Source organism: Syngnathoides biaculeatus, chromosome 12, assembly GCF_019802595.1.
Source record: "Syngnathoides biaculeatus isolate LvHL_M chromosome 12, ASM1980259v1, whole genome shotgun sequence".
NCBI lineage: Eukaryota > Metazoa > Chordata > Actinopteri > Syngnathiformes > Syngnathidae > Syngnathoides > Syngnathoides biaculeatus.
In genome coordinates, this window is record NC_084651.1 from 3,060,784 (window position 1) to 3,083,179 (window position 22,396).

The 22,396-nt window shown below is 42.5% G+C and overlaps 1 protein-coding gene across 3 annotated transcripts in view; it reads right to left on the reverse strand.

Annotated features, from left to right (window-relative positions):
• Positions 1-20,890, reverse strand: part of LOC133509611 (calcium/calmodulin-dependent protein kinase type II subunit gamma-like) — a 36,780-nt gene extending 15,890 nt beyond the window's left edge. For all 3 annotated transcript variants that reach the window (XM_061836814.1, XM_061836813.1, XM_061836815.1), the window contains exons 1-10: positions 20,771-20,890; positions 19,687-19,781; positions 9,017-9,076; positions 8,201-8,255; positions 7,063-7,128; positions 5,636-5,708; positions 3,161-3,263; positions 1,934-2,017; positions 1,760-1,854; positions 1,187-1,309 (exon numbers count right to left, since the gene is read on the reverse strand). In XM_061836814.1, the coding sequence (XP_061692798.1) occupies positions 1,187-1,309; positions 1,760-1,854; positions 1,934-2,017; positions 3,161-3,263; positions 5,636-5,708; positions 7,063-7,128; positions 8,201-8,255; positions 9,017-9,076; positions 19,687-19,781; positions 20,771-20,835 (819 nt within the window). In that variant the 5' untranslated portion in view covers positions 20,836-20,890. The remainder of the gene's footprint in view (positions 1-1,186; positions 1,310-1,759; positions 1,855-1,933; positions 2,018-3,160; positions 3,264-5,635; positions 5,709-7,062; positions 7,129-8,200; positions 8,256-9,016; positions 9,077-19,686; positions 19,782-20,770) is intronic.
• Positions 20,891-22,396: the final 1,506 nt, after the last annotated feature.

A 22,396-nucleotide genomic window follows, 5' to 3' on the forward strand; every position in this document is an offset into this window, starting at 1 on the left:
AGGCCATATCAATCACATTCAAGACCTACCATTTTCCCTTTCTTACATATTTTTAAAAATCCAAAATATGCCACAATTCCTCGTGTATAATGCACTTTTTTCCTCCCCAAAAACGTCAAAAGGCGAAATTAATACATTGGTATATGGGAAAATGAGAAAAAAAAAACATTCCATTTTATGAATGTACAGCGCCTTCTAGGGGTCATGAAAAAGCGGTACAATTTCATTCTAATATGCCACCGCCACCGAGAGGTTAAGGCCATTTTTATCAAACTCAAGACCTACCATTTACCCTATCTTAAATATTAAAAAAAAAAAAAATCCAAAACGTGCCACAATTTCTCGTGTATAATGCACTTTTTTCCTCCCCATAAGGGTCAAAAGGCAATAGTGTAAATTGCATATTGGTGTAGGGGAAACTGAGAAGAAGAAAAAATTCCATTTTATAAATGTACAGCGCCTTCTAAAGGTCATGAAAAAGCGGTACAATTTCATTCTAATATGCCACCGCCAGCGAGAGGTTACGTGAAATGTGTAGCCTTACACTTTCATTTCAAAATTACAGGGCTACATATGACTGCGTGTACGTACAGCTGTGCTCATGAGTTTACATACTATTGCGGAATTTGTGAAATGTTTTTTTTACATTTTTAAATGTGACTGATGACTAAACAACAACCATTGTCAATTTCATTATCGATATGTTTTGTTGAATTGAATGTGAATCCCATTCAAATAAAATGTTTTACCTGGCCCTTCATGTTTTGGTGCTTAGCGTCTAGAATTAAAAATAAAAATGAAGATAATACTTCATATTTTGATTTTTGAAGCAAAATTGTGCATTGTAAAAATGCATTCGTTATACACAGGTAGAAGGGTTTTCCAGAATCTTGAAGCTGGGGGGGGTGCGTATTATACACGAGAAATGACGGCAGATACTGTATAAATGAAACGGATTAGTCGCCAGTCCTAAGCGCTACACAACTGCGACGTCCGCCATCTCCAGGAAATGAATGCAATCCAGTGTTCTGCCATCCCAAGCGACACAAAGCGACTTTGCGAGAGCTGTCGCCTCAAATGAAGTCAGCGCATGACTTCATTAGGCGCAAAGTGGGGGGAAAAAGAAGGAGTGACGACTCCAGAAGAAGAAGAAGAAGAAGAAGAAGATGTCGTGTGTTTAACTCACGCAGACCCACGGATGCTTGAGGGCCTGGTCGGCCGTAATCCTTTTGGCGGGGTTAATGGTTAACATCTGATTAATCAGGTTCTTGGCCTCGGGTGTCACCGTGTCCCACTCTGGAGATGGGAACTGGAAAAAAAATTATAAACATATACGCATATAGACAATAGATACTCTATTCATGTTAATCATGACAATGACGTATTTGCTCGGCGTGGTCTCTTTGATTAAATTTCCTTCATTGATGAAATGTTTAATTGCTCAGTCGACTGCAAAGAAAAACAAGTGTCGGAAAAAAAAAAAAAAGTACTGTCATCATTTCTATAGAAATGAAGACATAAATCCCGCAGACTTTATTGCTGGCTCCAAACTATGAATCAGTCTACTGCAAAACAGCAAAAATGAAGTCATCCTACTTCATTTCTCAGCAGCTCATTTGAGGTGTGGCGTTTATTCATTCAAGCGGAAGTGATTTAATCTCAAAGGGGAGGCCACTCCGAGTAAAATATGTATTTGCGCGAGAAAAACGGCACCAGCAAGTGACTGGAAGATGGCGTATGAGAGACAAAATGCACTGACGTCGTACGCTCCGGCCTTGATCTGCTGGTACAGTTTGTGCTGGTCCTCGTCCCAGAACGGGGGGTAGCCCACCAGGAGGATGTAGAGGATCACGCCTGACGCCCACAAACACACAAAATCAGTTCCCTCGTCTCTTCCTCTGAAATTGCTCAGACGAAGGCCATTTCTACCGACCGCACGCCCAGATGTCCACCGGCTTGCCGTACGGGTCCTTCCTCAGAACCTCTGGCGACAGATAGCCTGGAGTACCTGCGAAGCCTGCCCGCACGTAAACAAACGTGCAGTATCATAAATAATACAATCCAAAATCATTTCTGCTCTATGCTGTTTTGACCTGTGATTGAAACCATGTGTGAAGAAAAGACGGTACACACAGTTTAAAGCTAACGCTGCTAACACAAACGCAAACACAAGCGGCACGCTAATGCTAACGCTAGCACCGCGCTAACACTAGCACCGCGCCAACAGGGCCGGTTCAAAAAAAAAAAAAACAGTAAAAAATCACCGAGACGCGGCAGTAACACACTAGCGCAGCGCAAACAGGGGCAGACCGGTAAAAGTCACTTCCTTAGCACATATATTCCACCGGTCTCACACACCGTTAATAGGGCCGGTTAAAAAAAACATACCTAAATCACTGAGACGCGGCAGTAACACAGCAGCAACACACTAGCACGGCGCTGATGCTAGCACGGCGTTAACAGGTCCAGTTAAAAAAAAACACATACCGGTATAAATCACAAAGACACAGCAGTAACACAGTGCTAACGCTAGCGGAGCGCTAACAAGGCCAATTAAAAAAAAAAAAAACATACCTAAATCACTGCGACGCGGCAGTAACACAATAGCAACACGCTAGCGCAGCACTAACGCTAGTGCGGCGCTAAATGGGCCGGTTAAAAAAAAAAAACATACTGGTAAAAGTCACTTCCTTGGCACATATATTGCGGCCGTTAGAAAAAAAAAATGCACAAATTAGCCACATCGGCGCATAAACCGCAGGGTTGAAAGCGCCTGAAAAAAGTCGCGGCTTATAGGCCGAAAATTACGGTATTTGTTATTTGCAATTAGTTTATCTGATGAACTAAAATATATTAGTTTTATATCACTTATTTTTCTGCCAAATCTGGCAGATATTTTTACAGTACGCACAAAGTACTTCTGCTTCTTGTAGCAAAACATACCGTAGATGTATTGTAGTTTTGCCGGAAGACATTTTGTAAAGGTCAGCATCAAACTTGGGAAACATCTCATTTGTCGTCACACAGGAAGTCCGCGAACCTGTTAGGTCAGGCGATCTTGATTCCCGCGCTTACTATCGGCGACTGTTTTGGACACAGTTTTTTTTTCCTTTTCCAGTTTGGAAGGCAGCTCCGTGTTTTGACCCGACTTTGGACCTACCGAACCAGGCCTGCTGGTCCCCCTGCACTTCGATGGCCAGGCCGAAGTCGGCCAGCTTCACTGCCGCGCCTTTCATCTTGCTGGCCAGGAGGAGGTTCTCTGGCTGCAACAGACACAAACAAACAAACACGCAGACGCTACATCAGCGTACGTGCAGTCGGATTCACGTCTTAACATGTTGACTTGGCGCACGCTGCACGAGGGGCACGGTGGGCTGGAGGGGCTGACGCAACCGAGCCGGATAAATAGGAGGTGACGTAATGAGTCGTTACTGCAGCAGGCGGGTGACCTCACCCCGGGGTTACCAAGGCAACCCAGCCCAGACGGCAGGCAGGCCCTGTCGATACCGCGGAGGCAAACCGAGGACAGCTTTCGGGCTATTTACGGGGGAAAGCGGTGCTTGCGTCCGACGCTTCAAATCAACAGGAGACGGCGTAGAGCTGTTGAGTTACATTTTAATAGAAAAAGATAATAATGACGAGAGTTTTCTGAGGGTTTTAGTCACATTTACACATGACGTCATTCATCGACTTTTGACTCGACTTTCATCACATTGTCGTCGGATACGAAAAGTCTAAATTTAGGATCCACTGAAAGCATCTCAACAGGCAGCCATCGATTTCCAAACCACCGAGAACAAAAGCGAGTGCGCCTCTTCGTGAAATTGTCAAAATTTGGACCAACTACCGTAATTTCCGGCCGATAAGCCCCGACTTTTTTCACACGCTTTCAACCCTGCGGTTTATGAGGTGATGCGGCTAATTTGTGCATTTTTTTTCTAAATAGTGAGGCCAGTGGAATATATGTGCCAAGGAAATGACTTTTACCACTATCGTTTTTTTTTTAACCAGCCCATTTAGCGCCGCACTAGCGTGTTGCTATTGTGTTACTGCCGCGTCTCAGTGATTTCTGTTTTTTTAACCGGCGTTGTTAGCGCTGCGGTAGCGTTAGCGCTGTGTGACTGCCGTGTCTTAGTGATTTATACCGGTATGTTTTTTTTTTTTTTTTTTAACTGGACCTGTTAGCGCCGCACTAGCATTAGCGCCGTGCTAGCGTGTTACTGCCGCGTCTCAGTGATTTAGGTATGTTTTTTTTAACCAACCTTGTTAGCGCTGCACTAGCGTTAGCGCTGTGTTACTGCCGTGTCTTTGTGATTTATACCGGGATTTTTTTTTTTTTTAACTGGACCTGTTAGCGCCGCACTAGCATTAGCGCTGTGCTAGCGTGTTACTGCCGCGTCTCAGTGATTTAGGTATGTTTTTTTTAACCAGCCTTGTTAGCGCTGCACTAGCGTTAGCGCTGTGCTTTGTTACTGCTGTGTCGTCGTGATTTTTACCGGTATGTTTTTTTTTTTTTTTTTTTTTTTTTTAAATGGACCAGTTAGCGCCGCGCTATCATTACTAGCGTGTTTCCAGTGTGTTACTGCCACATCTCAGTGATTTACCTGTTTTTTTTTCAACTGGCTCTGTTAGTGTTTTTTTTAACCGTTATTTTCGCTGTGACTACCCCTAACGGGACAAGCCGAAAGAAACTTACTGTTTTTTTTTTTTTTTTTTTTTTTTAACCAGCCCTGTTCGTGCTACCGTGTTATTGCTATGTTAAGCTAAGCTAAGGTATTAAAACTCTTTCTGTATAACGTCTTTCTTTGTAAATATATCGTGTTTCAACGTGGGCACTTGAGAATTTTACACAGGTGCGGCCTACGTATGCACCAAATGGTATTTCCTTTCCAAATGTCCTGCGTGAGGCTTATAATCAGGTGCGCTCTGTAGGCCGGAAATTACGGTAGGCATCTTTCCTTGTCACGCAAAAGAGTGTTAAAAGGTCTCAGGTGGGGCATTTTTGTGTTAAAGAGCCACTGAAGGAAGTCGACCTGGCAATCTCAAATTGGCGTGTGAAAATTTTTCGCGGTTCTTTGTGAAAGGCGCCGACAACTCAATGCTCTCTCGTTCGTTGCGGAAATTTGACAGGCTAGAGAGGCTTCGGAATGGCCCGCAGGAAGTTGACGCGCATACCTCAACGTGAGATTGTATGTGAAATTTCGCTGGGTTCCGTGTGAAAGACACAGATGACTGAACGCTGTCTTTTCTACCGCAGCTCTGATGCGGCAACTTTTGCAGGATCTCTGCGTGGGGGCCTCCCGGAAGGGATGATGGTTAGGGTTCGCTATCCTTCACTGTGTCATTAGCACATCACAACACGGCGGATCAGGTCAGAATGCGGTCGCGGGTGAATAATTCTGCCTCGGCGGGAGGTCGGCGGGGCGGGGGGGAGGGTGGTGGGTTAGGCGCCTTCGTGACACGACATCATGTCAAGCTGCGCCAAAAATAGCATCTGTCCCGCTGTCGTCATGCTCGTCCAGAACAGGAGGAGGAGGAGGTATGGAGAGAAAACCGGGGGAGTCGGTACAGAGGGAATAACGAGGAAGGATGGAAGAGGACAGGAAAAGAAAGGAAGAACGTCACAAGGTCTGACCTTCAGGTCCCGGTGCACGATGTCGTGCTGGTGGATGTGGCTCACGCTCTCCAGGATCTGATTGATGCAGTGGCTGCGCGCACACACACACACACACACACACCACACACACACACGTAAGATATAGTCTGTAAAGTTCGACTTCAAAATCTGGAATTATTATTAGTTTCACTTCTGGTAAAAATATAACATTTTTATTGAGGGTATTCTCAGTTGGTATAAACTAAGCTATTAAAAGTGCATCTTTCAAAGAGGCCTTTGACGTGATTTCATCGCAAAGCCAGACAACAAGAGGGGCCAAGATTGATTGATAAATCAATAAATTAATTCATCAAGCTGAATAAATTTGGGGGGGATAATTTACTAATAATTATTAATAATTCCATAAACTGTTTTATATCATATTTTTATATACATTTTGTATATAAAATATACACAATGTATTAATATAAGATACAAACTATATTAATATGTAAAGCCAGACAACAAGAGGGGCAAAGATGGATTGATTAATCAATAAATTAATTCATCAAGCTGAATACATTTTTGGGGGATAATTTATTAATAATTATTAATAATTCCATAAACTGTTTTATATGTGTTTTTGTATATAAAATATACACAATGAACTAATATAAGATACAAACTATATTAATATGTAAAGCCAGACAACAAGAGGGGAAAAGATGGATTGATTAATCAATAAATTAATTCATCAAGCCAAATACATTTTTGGGGGATAATTTATTAATTATTATTAATAATTCCATAAACTGTTTTATATAATATTGTTTTATATATGTTTTAGTATATAAAATAGACACAATATATTAATATATAGTAACATATAATTAATTAATTAACAAATTTTACTATATAATAATATAATATATCAAGAAGGGCATCCGGTGTAAAAACTGTGCCATGAGCGTATTTACTATATATATATATATATATATATATATATATATATATATATATAACATAAATTGTTGGATTTCTGTCGTTCTCTATGAAAGCAAAGTGATTATCTTTGTTTTTAATCAACATAAGACATTTAGAAGCATCTGCTTTAACAAAGATAATTTGTGCATATTTTGGTGCATTTTGGTGCATTTTCTTCCCTGTCAATTAGTAATAATGTCCAGTTTTTGAACGACTAATTATTAAATCAGACGTCCCACAACAAGGAAAGACAAAAACGAGTGCGTCATTGGCCACGTGGGAGGATTTCCTGCTTCCGTTTTCTAATGTCAAACGCAGATTGTGCCCCTTTTTAATTGCGGGTTTGCGTGCGTTGGGCGGCTCGTAACGTTGGTCAACAATGTCTGATTCCAGCTCTCCGTGACTTATTCATAAAATGGCATTTGGAGGAAAATTGCGCAAAGGCGGCGAAAGAAAGATGAGGACAATCGATCGGAGCGTACCTGGCGTCGGCCTCGCTGTAATATTCCCTGGCGACGATGTCCTCAAACAGCTCGCCGCCGGTCACCCTACGCGGACACACGTGCATCAGTTCGGGTGAATACTGTAAATCCGTATGAACTCAAAACCATATTCTGCAAGATTAACGCATCATGTCATTTTCAACACGCAGAAAGAAACATGATTATTGTATTATTGTATAACTCAAAATGTCCTTATTTCAATACTGTTCATACAAATTAGCTGACCTCAATTACAATATTGTATTGTGGAATTTATTAAATTTTTCCCGAACATGTTTTTTACAGTTTGTTTATTCTCCCCTACATTTATGTTGCAGTAATATTATAAAATAGTTTGAATTACATTAAAAAAAAATCACATAAAATTCAACACAAAATACTCCATGAGTATAATGTGGATAAAAAGTATTCTGGAATTTTTTTTGTACACCTTTTGTGAAAATTAAAATTACTCAAATTTCACCCCTTCGCTTTTTTCACGTTATTCCAGAGTCTATTAAATGCATCCTCCAATAATTAAAACAGAACTTTTTCCCCCGCTTTCAACACGAGGGGAAAAGTTAAGAGTGAGACTGGTGGAATATATGTGCCGAGGACGTGACTTTTACCGGTCCTGCCCTGTTACCGCTGCGCTAGCATGTTACTAACGTGTCTCAGCTATTTTTACCAGTGTGTGTGTGGTTTTTTTTTTCTAACCGGCCCTCTTAGCGTGGTGCTAGCCTTAGCGTTAGCGCGGCGCTAGCGTTAGCATTAAACTCCCTGTGTCCCATTTTTCTCTGTAAATATCTGGAGTTTCAATGTGGGTTTCAATGTGGGCACTTGCCCAAATGGTATTTCCTTGACAAATGTGAGGCTTATAACCAGGCGCGCTCTGTAGGCCGGGAATTACGATAAAAGGGAACAGTGAGGAAATGGTTCATCATTTCCGTCACGGTATCTCAGCTTTTACCAAGAGCGCTGTCAAGATTAAATGTTGCGCTCCCGGACAGCAGAGTTATCCTGATCTGTAATTTATTGTCTACGGCTCCGGTAAGCAATGCCGCAGTCTTCATTTGGTCGAGTTGACTGTTATTTGTGGCGGCATAATTCATAGTAAAAATCCAACGTGTGTACTTACAGGTCAAAGACGAGGTAATGGAAGCCCTCCTCTGAGATGCTGTCATGGAGTCGCACTAGTACAGGAAGAACGGGAGCAGACATTATTTAATATCAATAAAAATGCAGATATTTCACGTGGAGGGTCGTCGGGCAATATTTCGCTTCGATCCGCGAGCGAGCGAGCGCAAACTTGAGATTCAAACGCTGCCTGGTGGCACAGAACTCCGCTCGACTCACTTCACAAAGAGAGTGAACATTTCTTCCGATAAATACATAAAACCTACTCAAGCTCTTTAATGCCACTCCCAGCTGAAGTTTGGTGTCAAATTAAACAAAAAACGTTTCATAATGTGTATTTTTAAACAAGCCAACGACATTGCCTTTGGAAGGCCCTCGCTAGCTTAATCCCGACACATAACGGAAAACTGATGAGTGTTAAGTGACCATCGAATAAGCAACGGATATATGAACATAAATGGTAGAGCAGCACACGCAGATAGACAAAATCACAATACTGTCACCCATATATTCTTCTTCTGTGAAAAATGACCAATATTATTGCTCAGTACTGAGTCAATGAGAGCAGAGGTGACTCCTCGTTATTTGTCTGTAGGACTGCTCTGTACTGCCCCACGGTGGCCATGTCGGGTACACAGGACGGAGCTGCACGATGAATTCAATTGAATCTTTAATTAACAATGCACAAACTGTTTTAATTCTTCGCTTTCCATTTATTTATATGATTAGATGTGTTCATATCGTGCATTATTATATGTTTCGAAATGATTTTTTCTTTTTTTCTTCCTGCCAAGACAGAAGTACGCAAACAACTCACCTATGTTTGGATGTTTGAGCAGACGACAGATTCTTGCCTCTCGCTCCAATTTCTGATGATCTGAATGCAGAAAAAGACATACAATATTTACTCATGACTTTATTTTTATTTACAGGAGGTACTTTACATTTTTTGTCATGTGACACAATCAAATGCAAAAAACAGGAACAAAATGAAGCCGGTATTGGGCGAATCATCAAAATTCTCCACCATGACCGTCTTCTTCACGTTTCTCCCATTAATTTGCGTTCTCCCGTAAGTGCAACGTCGGACAGGGCGTCCCAAAACGTCCATTTTGTGTCCTTTCGGCAGACGGCGGCACGCCCCGGAAGACACTTAGCGAGCCAGACGAGCTAAAAGGCCGGGCGGCTTTTTTGGACTTTTGTCGAGCGCGCGCACGACGGGCGACTACACGCCGGCAAATGTCGTTTGGCACTTAGTGAAATGAGTCTGGTGGGTGTGGCTTGAATATAATCATCGTCTGTTAATGATTCTAATGGGGAGGCCGGGATGAGCCAGCGCGTGCGGATTTTGCGTTGTGTGCGCGGATGCACGTATAAAAAGGTATTGACTCGGCCTTTCCCGCTGATTCCACATTTTCCTGTTGCAGCAATATACGGTGCCAAAATTGACTGAATATGTTACGTTCGCAGCATTTCCATTTGCGAAAAATTGTCGCATTGCAATAATGGAAAATAATGTGAAAAATTGGAAGAATGGAAAGTAATTTAATCCATTTTGGAATATAGTTGTAAAATAACAAAATATGATAAATGTGAAGGTGGACCAAGATGTGTGCATGTTTTATATATATATATATATATATATATATATATATATATATATATATTATATATATATATATTTTTTTTTTTTTTTGTTAAATTGGCAACATTTCATAAAATGTATTTTTACTTTGCAATTGTAAGTTTTTAATTTAATTAATTCACAAATGTTTGCAACAAAATATGACATAATGGAAAATAATGAAGAATTTTAAGAATGGAAAGTAATTTAATACATTTTGGAATATAGTTGTAAACAAAATTTGGGAAATGTGAAGGTGGACCAAGATGTGTGCATGTTTTATATATGTATTTTTTTTTTGTTAAATTGGCAACATTTCATAAAATGTATTTTAACTTTGCAACTGTAAGTTAAGTAGAAATATTTAAGTTAATTCATTTGTGAATATGTTTGCAACAAAATATAATAGAATGGAAAATAATGTGAACAATTTTAAGTATGGAAAGTAATTTAATCCATTTTGGAAAAAAGTTGTAAAGTAACAAAATGTGGGAAATGTGAAGGCGGACCAAGATGTGTGCATGTTTTATATGTCTGTATATTTTTGTTAAATTGTCAACATTTCATAAAATGTATTTTTACTTTGTAATTGTAAGTTTTTAATTTAATTAATTCCCGAATATGTTTGCAACAAAATATGACATAATGGAAAATAATGTGAAGAATTTGAAGAATGGAAAGTAATTTAATCCATTTTGGAATATAGTTGTAAAATAACAAAATATGATAAATGTGAAGGTGGACCAAGATGTGTGCATGTTTTATATATATATATATATATATATATATATATATATATATACACACACACACACACACACACACACACAAATGGTATTTCCTTTACAAATGTACTGGGTGAGGCCTAAAACCAGGTGCGCTCTGTAGGCCGGAAATTACGGTATTATGCACTATTCTATCTATTCATCTTGAAAAAAAAAAAAATCGTGGCAGTCACTCAGAGGAGTCACGGGAGGCTTCTCACGGTTGTTCAAACGTTCCGAGCGGCTGGAAAAACATTGGCAGGAAAAGTTGCAATCGCTTCCTTCCTCCGCGGCAAAACTCAGAGAGGCGGGGGAAAAAAAATCGAGTCTTCCCAGGAAAACGCCGCATGCCTCAAGAGCAAACCTGCTCTCGTGTCGGATTTTGTTTTCCACGTAATAACACAATTCAGTCAGCACCGTTACGGGTAGCAATTAATTGTCTCCGGCACCGGTGTCAAACTCAAGGTCCGGGGGCCAGATCCGGCCCACCACGTGATTTTTATGTGGCCCGCGAAGGCAAATCGTGTGCGTCAACTTCCGTGATTATTGCGTAAATGTGTACCAAAATTCCACATTGTCATTTATCATAAATGGTCAAGCTGAAATATTAAGAGCATTCTTATGTTACCAAGCGTGAAGAATAGATGAAAAATCAATCCAAATCTAGTTCATAAATTTTGTGATTGGGCCATTAAAGATTTTTATGGTGTCACAGTCATAACAGCCCTATGAGTGAAACCATAACTACAATGTGGCCCGTGACAAAAACGAGTTTGACGCCCCTGGTCTACGGTCTGGTTACGAAGTACGGACTAGGATACTGCAACTGTACCACTCGAAACTCAAAACCTGGGACTTGAGATGTGACTCGGGACTCTGGACAAAGGAATGACTTGTTCGCACCTCTGTCGCCTTTAGTGTGCTTGGTGAAAATGTGCACAAAATGGAGAAAAATATGATGAGCGCACATCACGTTCCAGCAAGGTCCAAACCCGTTTTGACCCCGCGACTGGCCTTGCGAGAGGACCGCCGCCGCCACTGCCCGTTCTTCATCCGACCATCTTGTTCTGGCCGGAGCAATCAAAAGTGACATTCCGCAACCTTCCCGCCTGCGCTATAATTGGCCCATTTCGACCGCTCGTATTCTTAGAACCGTGGCCGGCCCTGCGCAAAAGGGAAGGCCCGATTACGTCGCTGATTGACAGGAGGCCTCGGCGGCTCGGGAAACGCGGGCAAAAAGACGCAGGGCCTCCGAGGGGACGCTTCAGAGACATTATTGCGGGCCTCCGACTCAAAAGACCACAATTGGCGAGTCACGCACGGGTCGGCTTTTCAGGACTGCGATACGGTTCGCTTGACTCGGATTTGATGAAATGAACGTGAAATATTTGCTGTTAAATCGGATGTTTGAAGTACCAACAGGTTAATTTACCAGGCCTGCTAAGTTTCACATATCAACTATGCATATTTTTTTTACATCCATCCATTCTCTTTGCCGCTTATCCTCACGAGGGTCGCGGGGAGTGCTGGAGGCTATCCCAGCTGTGAACTGGTCGCCAGCCAATCCCAGGGCACATGGAGACAAACAGCCGCACTCACAATCACAGCGACGGGGGCATTTTATCCATCTGTCCATCCATCCATTTTCTTTGCCGCTTATCCTCACGAGGGTCGCGGGGAATGCTGGAGCTTATCCCAACTGTCAGCGGGCAGGAGGCGGGGGACACCCTGAACTGGTCGCCAGCCAATGGCAGGGCACACGGAGACAAACAGCCGCACTCACAATCACACCGGCGGGGGCAATTTATCCATCCGTCCATCCATTTTCTTTGCTGCTTATCCTCACGAGGGTCGCGGGGAGTGCCGGAGGCTCTCCCAGCTGTCAACGGGCAGGAGGCAGGGTACACCCAAAAAACGGAGTGACCACCCGGAGAAACATGCAAACGCTACACAGGCGGGGCCGAGATGGAACCCGGGACTTCAGAAGTGTGAGGCCAACGATGATCCACCGTGCCGCCCATATCAACTATATATTTTTTATTAAATAGAAATGTAAAAATATTACCAACAAAAAATGCATATTTACAATGTTTTTTTCTTTTCATTCTTGTTCCTGTATTTTTTAAATATATCTCTAATATATATTTTGAGGTTGTTGTGTGAGTATTATTCATAAGTCCTATTATATTTATTTTTAGTATCGCAGTCAGAATGTTGATATCGTGACAAAATTATTTACAGGTAAGGCAAAACTCAATATTTTTTGGGCGGGGGAGGCGGAAGGAGGGGCACGGCGTGAAAATCGTGGAAGGCCGCGCAAAAGTGATTTGTGGGTAATTTGATAAAAATAAAAATAAAAGGGTGAGTGGCCTTCGATGGCAAGAGCGAGAAGGTTTCGCCTCCACTTTGCATTCGGGAGGCGAGCTGCAACCACACCCGCACGACGCGCATCCTTTTTGCAGTTTGACGGCGCACGCGCAAGCACGCAGCCGCCACTTAGGGCAACGAGAACGATTAACGGGACGACACGATGGTGCTCGTGAATCCAACTTCGTTGCGGGCGGGACGGATGCCGACGTTCGCCGGCACTGAAAAACGAGCCGCGCTGCCTCGACTACCGCCGCGCACATCAATTAACTTTGGCGGCCTTCGACAGCACTTAACGATACATTTCGACAAACAAAAACAGAACTCTTTCGCTATTGATTTTTTCAAAGATGAAAATATAGTGCTACATTGGATTTTTGACTGAAAATAACATTCAATATTTATTTGAATTTTAGAACAATATTTTTAACAGAAAATTATATTCCAAAATATTTTTTTTAATTGTTTCTTCAATTTACTTCTTTTTACAATTTCACATAGGTATCAAGTATTATAATATTTCTATTTTTTAAGCAACTAACATTTAGCATTTGAAAATAAAAGCTTGAAGAGTGTTTTGAATGAAAATATAATATCAATAATATTTAACAGATAGTATTGTTTTTAATAAAAATATAGTATAAATGAAATAAATACATTTATAAATAATATTTAACATAGTATTGTTTTTAATGAAAATATAACATAAATTAAATAAATACATTTATAAATAATATGACATATAGTATTGTTTTTAATAAAAATATAGTATAAATGAAATAAATACATTTATAAATAATATTTAACATATAGTATTGTTTTTAATGAAAATATAATATAAATTAATTAAATACATTTCTAAATAATATTTGACATATAGTATTGTTTTTAATGAAAATATAATATAAATTAAATAAATGCATTTATAAATAATATTTGACATTTTCAAATGTTTTTGAACTTAAAAATGATGTTTTTAAAAAGCCATTGAATTGAATTGATTAAATAAATTGATAAAATAAATTGATAAAAATTGTTTTGAAGTAAAACACGAGAATGAAAATTGGAAAAACTGAAAATGCAATTCATAACAACAGCAAGAATAATCTCGCAATCATTTGAAAATATAGCAAATATTTTTTTATTTAATTTAAAAGTACTGATAAATCTATCTTACGTTTAGTTCCCCCCACAAAATGTATTATTTATTTATTATTATGATTGTGATTTATCTTTTACTGTTTTATTTCATTCCATACTTTTACGCGGAAGTCGCGGGTATAATACAACACCACCACAACATCCAGCAATTGTTGAAACACAAACGCGTTGACAATGAAAGGAAGGTGACATCATTCGCTCAAAGCGCCAAACCGCTTCTGGGACAAAAAAAGAAGAGAAATTGCCACGAAATGAGGCGATTAAACGAGCGCGATAAGTCACGGATAATACGGCGGGTTGTTTTTCAGGGCCCCGAGGCTTCCGAGAGGGTCACTATGAAAAGTAGAAAAAGTACGCGTCTCAAAGAGCCCATAAAAGCGGAACTGATGAAATAACAATTAAAAAAAAAAAAAAAAGAAGAAGACTACAGTATGAAAAGCTCAAGTTGCGTTTTATGTATTACTTGCGGGCAGACGGCTGACAGCTAATCATGTACAAAGAGAACCGTTTTGTCAGCGTGTCAATATTTACCTCCGCCGGCGAGGCTACCGTCTCAAATATCTTTCACTTTAGCGCCGTTAGCAGCAGTCAGAATCATTTACGAGGTTCCTTGTTAGCATTACTTTTAGCGTTAGCATTCAGACTCCGCGGACGGCGGGGATCGACGTCTATTTTCAAATTTGTTCTCGACGTTCTTGAAAAAGTTGCTCCGGACTGGACGTAGCGGGAAGTTTGAGTGATCGCTAACAGTTGAAGCTCATTTTGTTGTTAGCTTTGTTTTTAGCATTTGCGTTCAGCGTCCGCGGATAAATGAAATGATTTCAGTGATGAATGAAGTGGCGTGAAGAAGCCGTTCCCGATGTGCGCGACAAAGACATGATGATGTACACGAGTGCAAATAAGAAGGCGTGTTTGAACCAGCCTGATCAAACATCCGCACGTTGAGAAAACATCATCAGGCGTGTCAAGCCAAACGCAGCCGCTTAGAACTTCTACGTTCATATTGGACTGCGCAAAAAGTCTTTAGCCAGCATCACAATTTGTTATTTTACCAACACAGCACGTGGAGCGTGTGGCAAAGACCTCTACCAAGGCCGAACCATCAATGAAAGCGAAAACAATTCATAGCGGTTTATATTTGGGTTTGTCTGTCCATCGGTGAGGTTAAATCCCGGTTCAAGGAGGACAGGAATAGACCAACTTGATTGTTGCTGTCAAAACAACTGCGATGTCACGCGGTCACAAAAATAAGACCACATCCGCGCGTGCCAACCCCCGGAATAGAGCTCGTGCAGCTACGTCGTAAAAATCACGTGACATTCGTTTACGTCGCCATATTGCCGGTCTAGCTAAGCATCGCTTGGAGACGACACGGAAACGCGTCTTGTAGCACGACGCCCAGAGTCTTGTCCGATACAGTCAGACATTTAGAAGGTGAAAATCAACGACGGTACGGGGAAAAAATTTGATAAACTCGCCACAGAGGACCCATACTTAATGCCAAAATCGATGTTTTCGCCAAAAAGAAATTGAATTCGCTTCCGCTTGTCTTGGACAACTGGATCTCCACGTGGATCTGGTGAGTAAGTCGTCGAGATTTACACGGAAAAGTTAGAAAGCGTATACAAAAGTCCGGACCCATGCAAATACTTTGTTGCTGGATCTGTTCTCATCAGGAATAAATCCCACATAGTGACAGTTTTGACGGCTCGTGAACGCGGAAGCGTGTTCGGCCACACGTTAAACTTTGCCGGAATCCATCAATCCTTTCCCCTAGTATTCAATACTTAATATTTAAATAAATGACACGTGGTTTTACACAAACTCGCATTCATTCATTAACGGAGGCGTCTCAAACGGAGCGTACACGGACGCGTGTTGCGGCTACACTTAACCTCCGTAAACCTCTGCGACAGACAGTTTTTATTTTTGAACGCGCATTGTTCTCAAATGAGCCAATTTGGAATTATAAATACTTCTTGGTAATTTGAGATTAAGAATAATGTGTACCTGAAATGAAGCGATCGCTACACAGGCGTGTGCGTATTTTTGGTTGGGCACCATCCATCATGTTTAATTTCCAAAATCCATCGATATTTTCTGGCCTTTTCATCTAGTATTCCATAGAATGATCTCTTTGGATATCTGTCTCGTTTGTGGTGACAACCAATATTACAACAAATCTCGGGTATTGTAAATATTCTCCTCGGGTTCAATGTCGAGCCGCTCTGCTTGACAGGCAATTCAGCGCTGTGAAAATGGTGACGTCACGTGCACGAGCGCTATATACTCTTGGAAATATTTTGTCTTTCCTTGAATAGTTTTGAGTGACAAACTATTGACATATTATTTTAGGACTTAAGTGGAACAGCGACAATCCGAACGTACAGTGCGAAACCACGAAAGCTCAATTTCAGACAAGATTCCGTAACTCGGTGGATACGAAGAACAACTTGTTTGCGCCCCTGCGCTACTAAACAGTGTAAGTGGCGCATGTTTCAATGTTAGCTTTGTTTAGAATTAGCATTCGGAGTCGGGAACAATTTCAATACCGAGCGGTCGTACTTGTGGCACGGCAGAAATTTGGTCGGCACAACCGGTGACACGGTTCAAACCACACTTGTTTCGTAGTTAGCTTTGTCTTCAGAATTAGCACTCAAATTGGAGACCACGGAATTGACTTCTTCTTGAAATGTACTCGTTTACTTGACCGTAGGAATGCTCGATACCGCCGATACCAGTGCGAATATTCACTGAGTATTAATTCTCAACTCCGCCCAAGTAATTTTGATCCATGGAATTACAATTCGCACAATCTTTTCATCCTGATAGATACACAAGATGACACACCGATGCGTAGCGCCGACTACTGGGGAGGAGGTCTAACTACGAGTACCCGAAAAAGTTTGATAACGGCCAGAAACTGATAGCTGTTATCGGTCCCTTTATTGTAATATTGTTTTACACCACATCACGATCATCAAACACAAGATCAAGCGCTTTCATGCGGGCTTTTTCAATTTTAGCAAGCGTTTGACTTTTTACTTTCACGTTTCCAGTCCAGCAAAATAATATTTTGTGTGCGCGCGTGTAGAACAAAATGGTGACGCTTGACACAAAAATGAGACGGCGGTGGGAAGCGTCGAAGATGACTTGAACACAAATCGCGAGGGCGGGCGGCCAGATCGAAGCGATAGCGCCGCCCGCGTAAGAGGAAGCGGGGAAGGCTTCCTCGTCCCGCTTTCGTTTTTCTTGACGGGTTGCGTTTCCCGGTGTGGGTCGGGCGAACGTTTTCGCCGTTTCGGCGGGACGCGTCGCGGATGTTTGAACGAGCGCGAGCGTAAATATTTGATGAGTCACATATGGAATGAGCGAACGTGGCCCCGGAACTGCAAAAAAAAAAAAAAAAAAAAAAAAAGACTTCTCTCAGTTTACTTGCTCTCTTTTCTCTCAGATGTTTTCCCTCGTTTTCGAACACTTTCGTCGGACTTTGGCTTTCCCTCGCACTTCCTTTTCCACTCTTTTTGCTCGCTCGCTTCTCTCTCTTTTATTCTCCCGCCGTCTCTTTGTCACTTGCTTTTCTTGCCTCTACTTTCTTTTGTCTCATTCGCTCACCTCTTCTTTTCTCGCGTCGTCTTTTCTCTCCATATTCTGTATTTTCTCCCGTCTCGCTTTCTCACCGCTCGCTCTTTGCGTTCCGTGCAAAACCGATAAACGGATGAAAATGTTGGACAATATTAAAGGAATCAGGACGGAGCGCGTTTTGTTTTTATTTTACATTTTAAATAAGGCATCATCATGTGCATCTACCAGACTCGCGGCGGCAGTCAGCGGACTTTTGCGGCTAAGTACATTAGTCGGCGCTGACAGAGGCGTTTTTATTCAGATGATTTATTGCGCCACTTGGATGAAAGTCATAAAAACTGTCAACCCACAACGGGGTGAGACCGTCCGTCTGTCTGTCTGTGTGAGAGACAGTGAGATCATATAAAATGGAGACAGTCTTGCTGATCAACGTTTCCTTGCATTAGCTTCACAATTGTCAGTTGATCACCTTTGATACATTTCTCTATGTACATCCATCCATCCATTTTCTTAGCCGCCGCCTATCCTCACAAGGGTCGCAGGGAGTGCCGGAGCCGATCCCAGCTGTCAACGGGCAGGAGGCGGGGTACACCCAGAACTGGTTGTCGGCCAATCAGAGGCCACGTACAGAAACACCCGCACTCACAATCACACCTAGGGGCAATTTAGAGTGTCCAATTCATGTTGCGAGTTTTTGGGATGTGGGAGGAAAAGCGGAGTGCCCACCCGGAGAAAACCCACGCAGCCGTGGGGAGAACATGAAAAACGCCACACGGGATTGAATCCGGGACCTCGGAACTGTGAGGCCAGCGCTTTACAAGCTGATCCACCGTGCCGCCAATTACAACATAATAAATAAAATCGTCATCTTAAAAATGAAAAAAAAAAATAAAATAAAAAAAATCTGAACAATAATACAACGAAAAAATCATTGTTAAAAAGTCTACACACCCCCTGTTTTAGTGACGTGAGATATATATTCCTTCCTCTCTGGCCCTCTTTTTCCACTCATTCTTTTCCCTCGCTCTTTTATTCTCTCTTTTCTCACGCTTGCTCTTTTCTTTTTTTCTTTGCTCAGCTCGGAGATGGTAACGTGATCATTTCATTTTTCTTAATGACACCGGCGGCGCTCGTTCCCAAAGAGGAAGTACAGAAACCGTGTGAAAGGAAGATGAAATACGTGCGCTACAAATAAATTTGTCCGGCACGGTGCGGCTCAGCTGGTAAAGAAAGCGTCGGCCTCACAGTTGTGAGGACCCGAGTTCGATCCCGGCCCCGCCTGTGTGGAGCTTGCTTGCTTGTTCTCCCCGCGCCTGCGTGGCTTTTCTCCGGGTGGGCACTCCGGTTTCCTCCCACGTCCCAAAAACACGCAACATTAATTGGACACTCGAAATTGCCCCTAGGTGAGTGTGATTGTTGTCTGTCTCCACGTGCCCTGCGATTGGCTGGCAACCAGTTCAGGGTGTACCCCGCCTCCTGCCCGTTGACAGCTGGGATGGGCTCCAGCGCTCCTTGTGACCCTTGTGAGGATAAGCGGCTAAGAAAATGGATGGATGGACATACAAATTTGTGATTTTTTTTTTTAAGGGTAAAATTGCCAACGACTGGCCCGGCATATGCCGACTACATCGGTCACAAGTTTTTTGTTTTTTTTGTGGTTTTATAAACGTCCGTTTCAACACAACAACGAGCAACCCAAACAACGTGCGCTGCGAATATTTTGGATCCGATGTCAAGCCGCCGCTAATGCAAATGCGGACGCAAGACATGCAACGAGCAAGCAGAAGGACCCGAGGGCAGGATTTACACGGCGGGGCTCGAGAGGCGCCGTAAATTTAAATTTATAAAATTTCTCCACTGTGAATTGGGAACCCGGTCTTGCGTTTTTTTTTTTTAGGTGTTGAGAAAAATGGGATGGACGTGGCAAGGAAGCGGCTGCTTTTCAGGAATTCCACCGGAAAAAAACAAAAACATTCTGCGACTCACCTCTGGCCGACAGCTTTTTGGTGTTGATGATTTTGGCGGCGTACTCCTGCCCTGTGGACTTTTTCACGCAGCGCCGGACCACGGAGAAGGCGCCCCTGGAAGAACGGAAGCGTCACTAAACGCGCCGACGCGGACAATCGTCGACAAATCCGCCCAACAGGTGGCTTTAGCTTTTTTTTTTCCCCCCAAAATGCCACCGCAGAAGAGCGTCCGTGATAACGCAAAGCTTGACGCTTATACGACGGGACGCTAAAATGTCATCCGGGCTATTTATGACGACAGGGAGTTTGACCCTGGAACAGATTAACCCATGTCACATGATTTCCTATGAGTTTTGATTCTCTGGCTTTCGGTGGTTATTTAGCGTTAATCTTTTTTCACTTGCACGACAGTTAAGAACGCCAAATGCTGCATGCGCATTTTATCATGAGATGGGAATAGTTTGACCCTAGCACAGATAAAATTTGACTTTACAGTATTTCATATGAGGAACTAAAAAAAAAAAAAGGCGTGAGTTTAACTCCCTGCCTTCAACAAGGGAAGACGCCACACTTGTTCTGCACAACAAGTCGTCGATTACGGTGGCCTGCTTGCGGCCGATGCTGCTAATGGAGGTGGGGGCCGGGTGGGGGGGGGGATTAAGACGGCAGCTTTGCACCCTCGTCGTGTTTGTGTGGTCGTCACACAAGTTGCGTGCACAAGAGGGGTCGCGCTACGTTGAAGAACGTGCAGTCCCTGCATGCCGAATCTAAGAAGGTATCGGTGCACCGAAAGACGCGTGGTGCGTGCGCGCGGGAGCGGGGATGCCACCGGGCTGTGCACCCCCCGATGGGGAGGGAGGGAGGTGTGCGTGCGGTGGTGGTGGTGGTGGTGGGGGGGAGAATCCTGGGAGAGGGGTGGTCCGGGGCTTCACAACCCAACTTTGACAAGGCGAACATGGCGCAATGCACCTTGAAACGCCACCGTTGGGGATTAAAGAGCAGCCAACGCTCAGCAAGGCGACGAACAAGATGGAGCGCACGCGGAGGGAAGAGAGACACAAAACGAAGGGAGGGAAGAGGGGAACGGAAGGGGTCTCGCTTACTTCCCGAGTTCCTCGTAGAGCTGGTATTCATCCGTGAAGCGCGTTGAGGTGAGCACCGTGGCCATGTTGGAGGGGAGAAGGAGGAGGGGGCGGGGGGGAGAACCGTGCGGGCTGCCTGCGAGGGAGGGAAGGATGGACGGGGAGAGACGAACGCCACACAAGAGCCGCGAGCTCCGAGAGGGGAGGCGAAGGGGGAGGGACTGGGGAGGGGCGAGCAGCCGGAGCGCCCCCCCCCCCTCCCACCCATGATCGTCTATTGTGATGACAGGAGCTTCTCTGGCTATGGGCAAACACGGTGAGGTGGCAAACAACGGCCCGGGGGCCATTTGACAGCCGTCGGCGGCACATACGAAAATAAAGCTAGCCGAAATGCTATTTAACAGCAACCAAAAATAAATAAATTGGGGGGTCGGGCCTTGTAAAAACTGGTGGCACTGAAAAGAATGGGTTAAAAATCGGTTTTTAACAGGCTACTGTAGAGCTCCCAACTCTTGTCGGCCATATTTCATATATGTGGCGACCCACATATTTTTTTTATTCAAGTAAAAAAAAAAAAAAAAATTTAAAACTCTGTCAATTGTGCCTCACACAATTGCATTATTATTTGGTTCAAAATTATAGTTTGAATTATAGTTTACCTTTAGTTATAAAAGGTATTATTATCCCACTGTTAATGATTGTAAATTGCCTATTTTTTTGTCTCCCTTTTTTACCTTTTCTTTTCGCTTTCTCTGTTTGGATATAAAAGTGTGGAAAAAATAAATGATTTAAAAAAATAAATATATATATCGTTTTAAGGTTACATTAAAATGATTTTTTTATTCGAGCTTTTTATTTTTTGCAACATCCATAATTTTATATACAGATAATAGGCAGCCGGTCTGAAAAAAAAAATCTAAATATTTTTCAAAACTAACAAACTAAATATATTAAAATATCTGTTCAAGATTAGCGCAAATTGAGTTTGATCATGTCTGCTAATTTTATATATTGATAATAACAGCCAGCCTGTCTGGAAAAAAATCTAAATATGTTTTTAAACTAATAAATTAAATTAATTAAAACGTCTGTTCAAGATTAGGGGCAATAAATTGAGTTTGAGCACGTCTGCTAAAGTAAAGAATGGTCAGAGTAAGACCTCTTCCTCGAAGCTCCTCTATTTGCGTAGTAGTGTAATTCCGAGGTTTCCACTCAGCAGCAGGTCCAGGGTCAGTTTGAGCCTCGCTTGTCTCATTTAAACACCAAAACAAATCTGACTGCACGTCAGCTAATGTAGACGGCGTCCTCCTTTCAACGGGGCTGAGATGAATGCCGCAATATTTTGATGTTTTGCTGCACTGACACCGAGCCACGACCCCTGAAAAATGTCGGCTGCTTTCACTTCGGTCTCTCGTCCAAGTGTTGGTATTCCACGCGCACCTTCAGAAAGGACGTTCATAATCATAAGCAACAATTTACTGGTGAACAGAGCCGTAAAAACCTCGACCGTCAGGCTGATATTAGGGATAGTTTAAGGCCCTCTGGAGAGTCCTCCGCCGCGAAGTACAGTACATTAGCGCCGGAACTAACTCGCTACACTCCGAAATGTCGCAATAACCCCGTAATGACGCAGCGGTTGTGCTAATT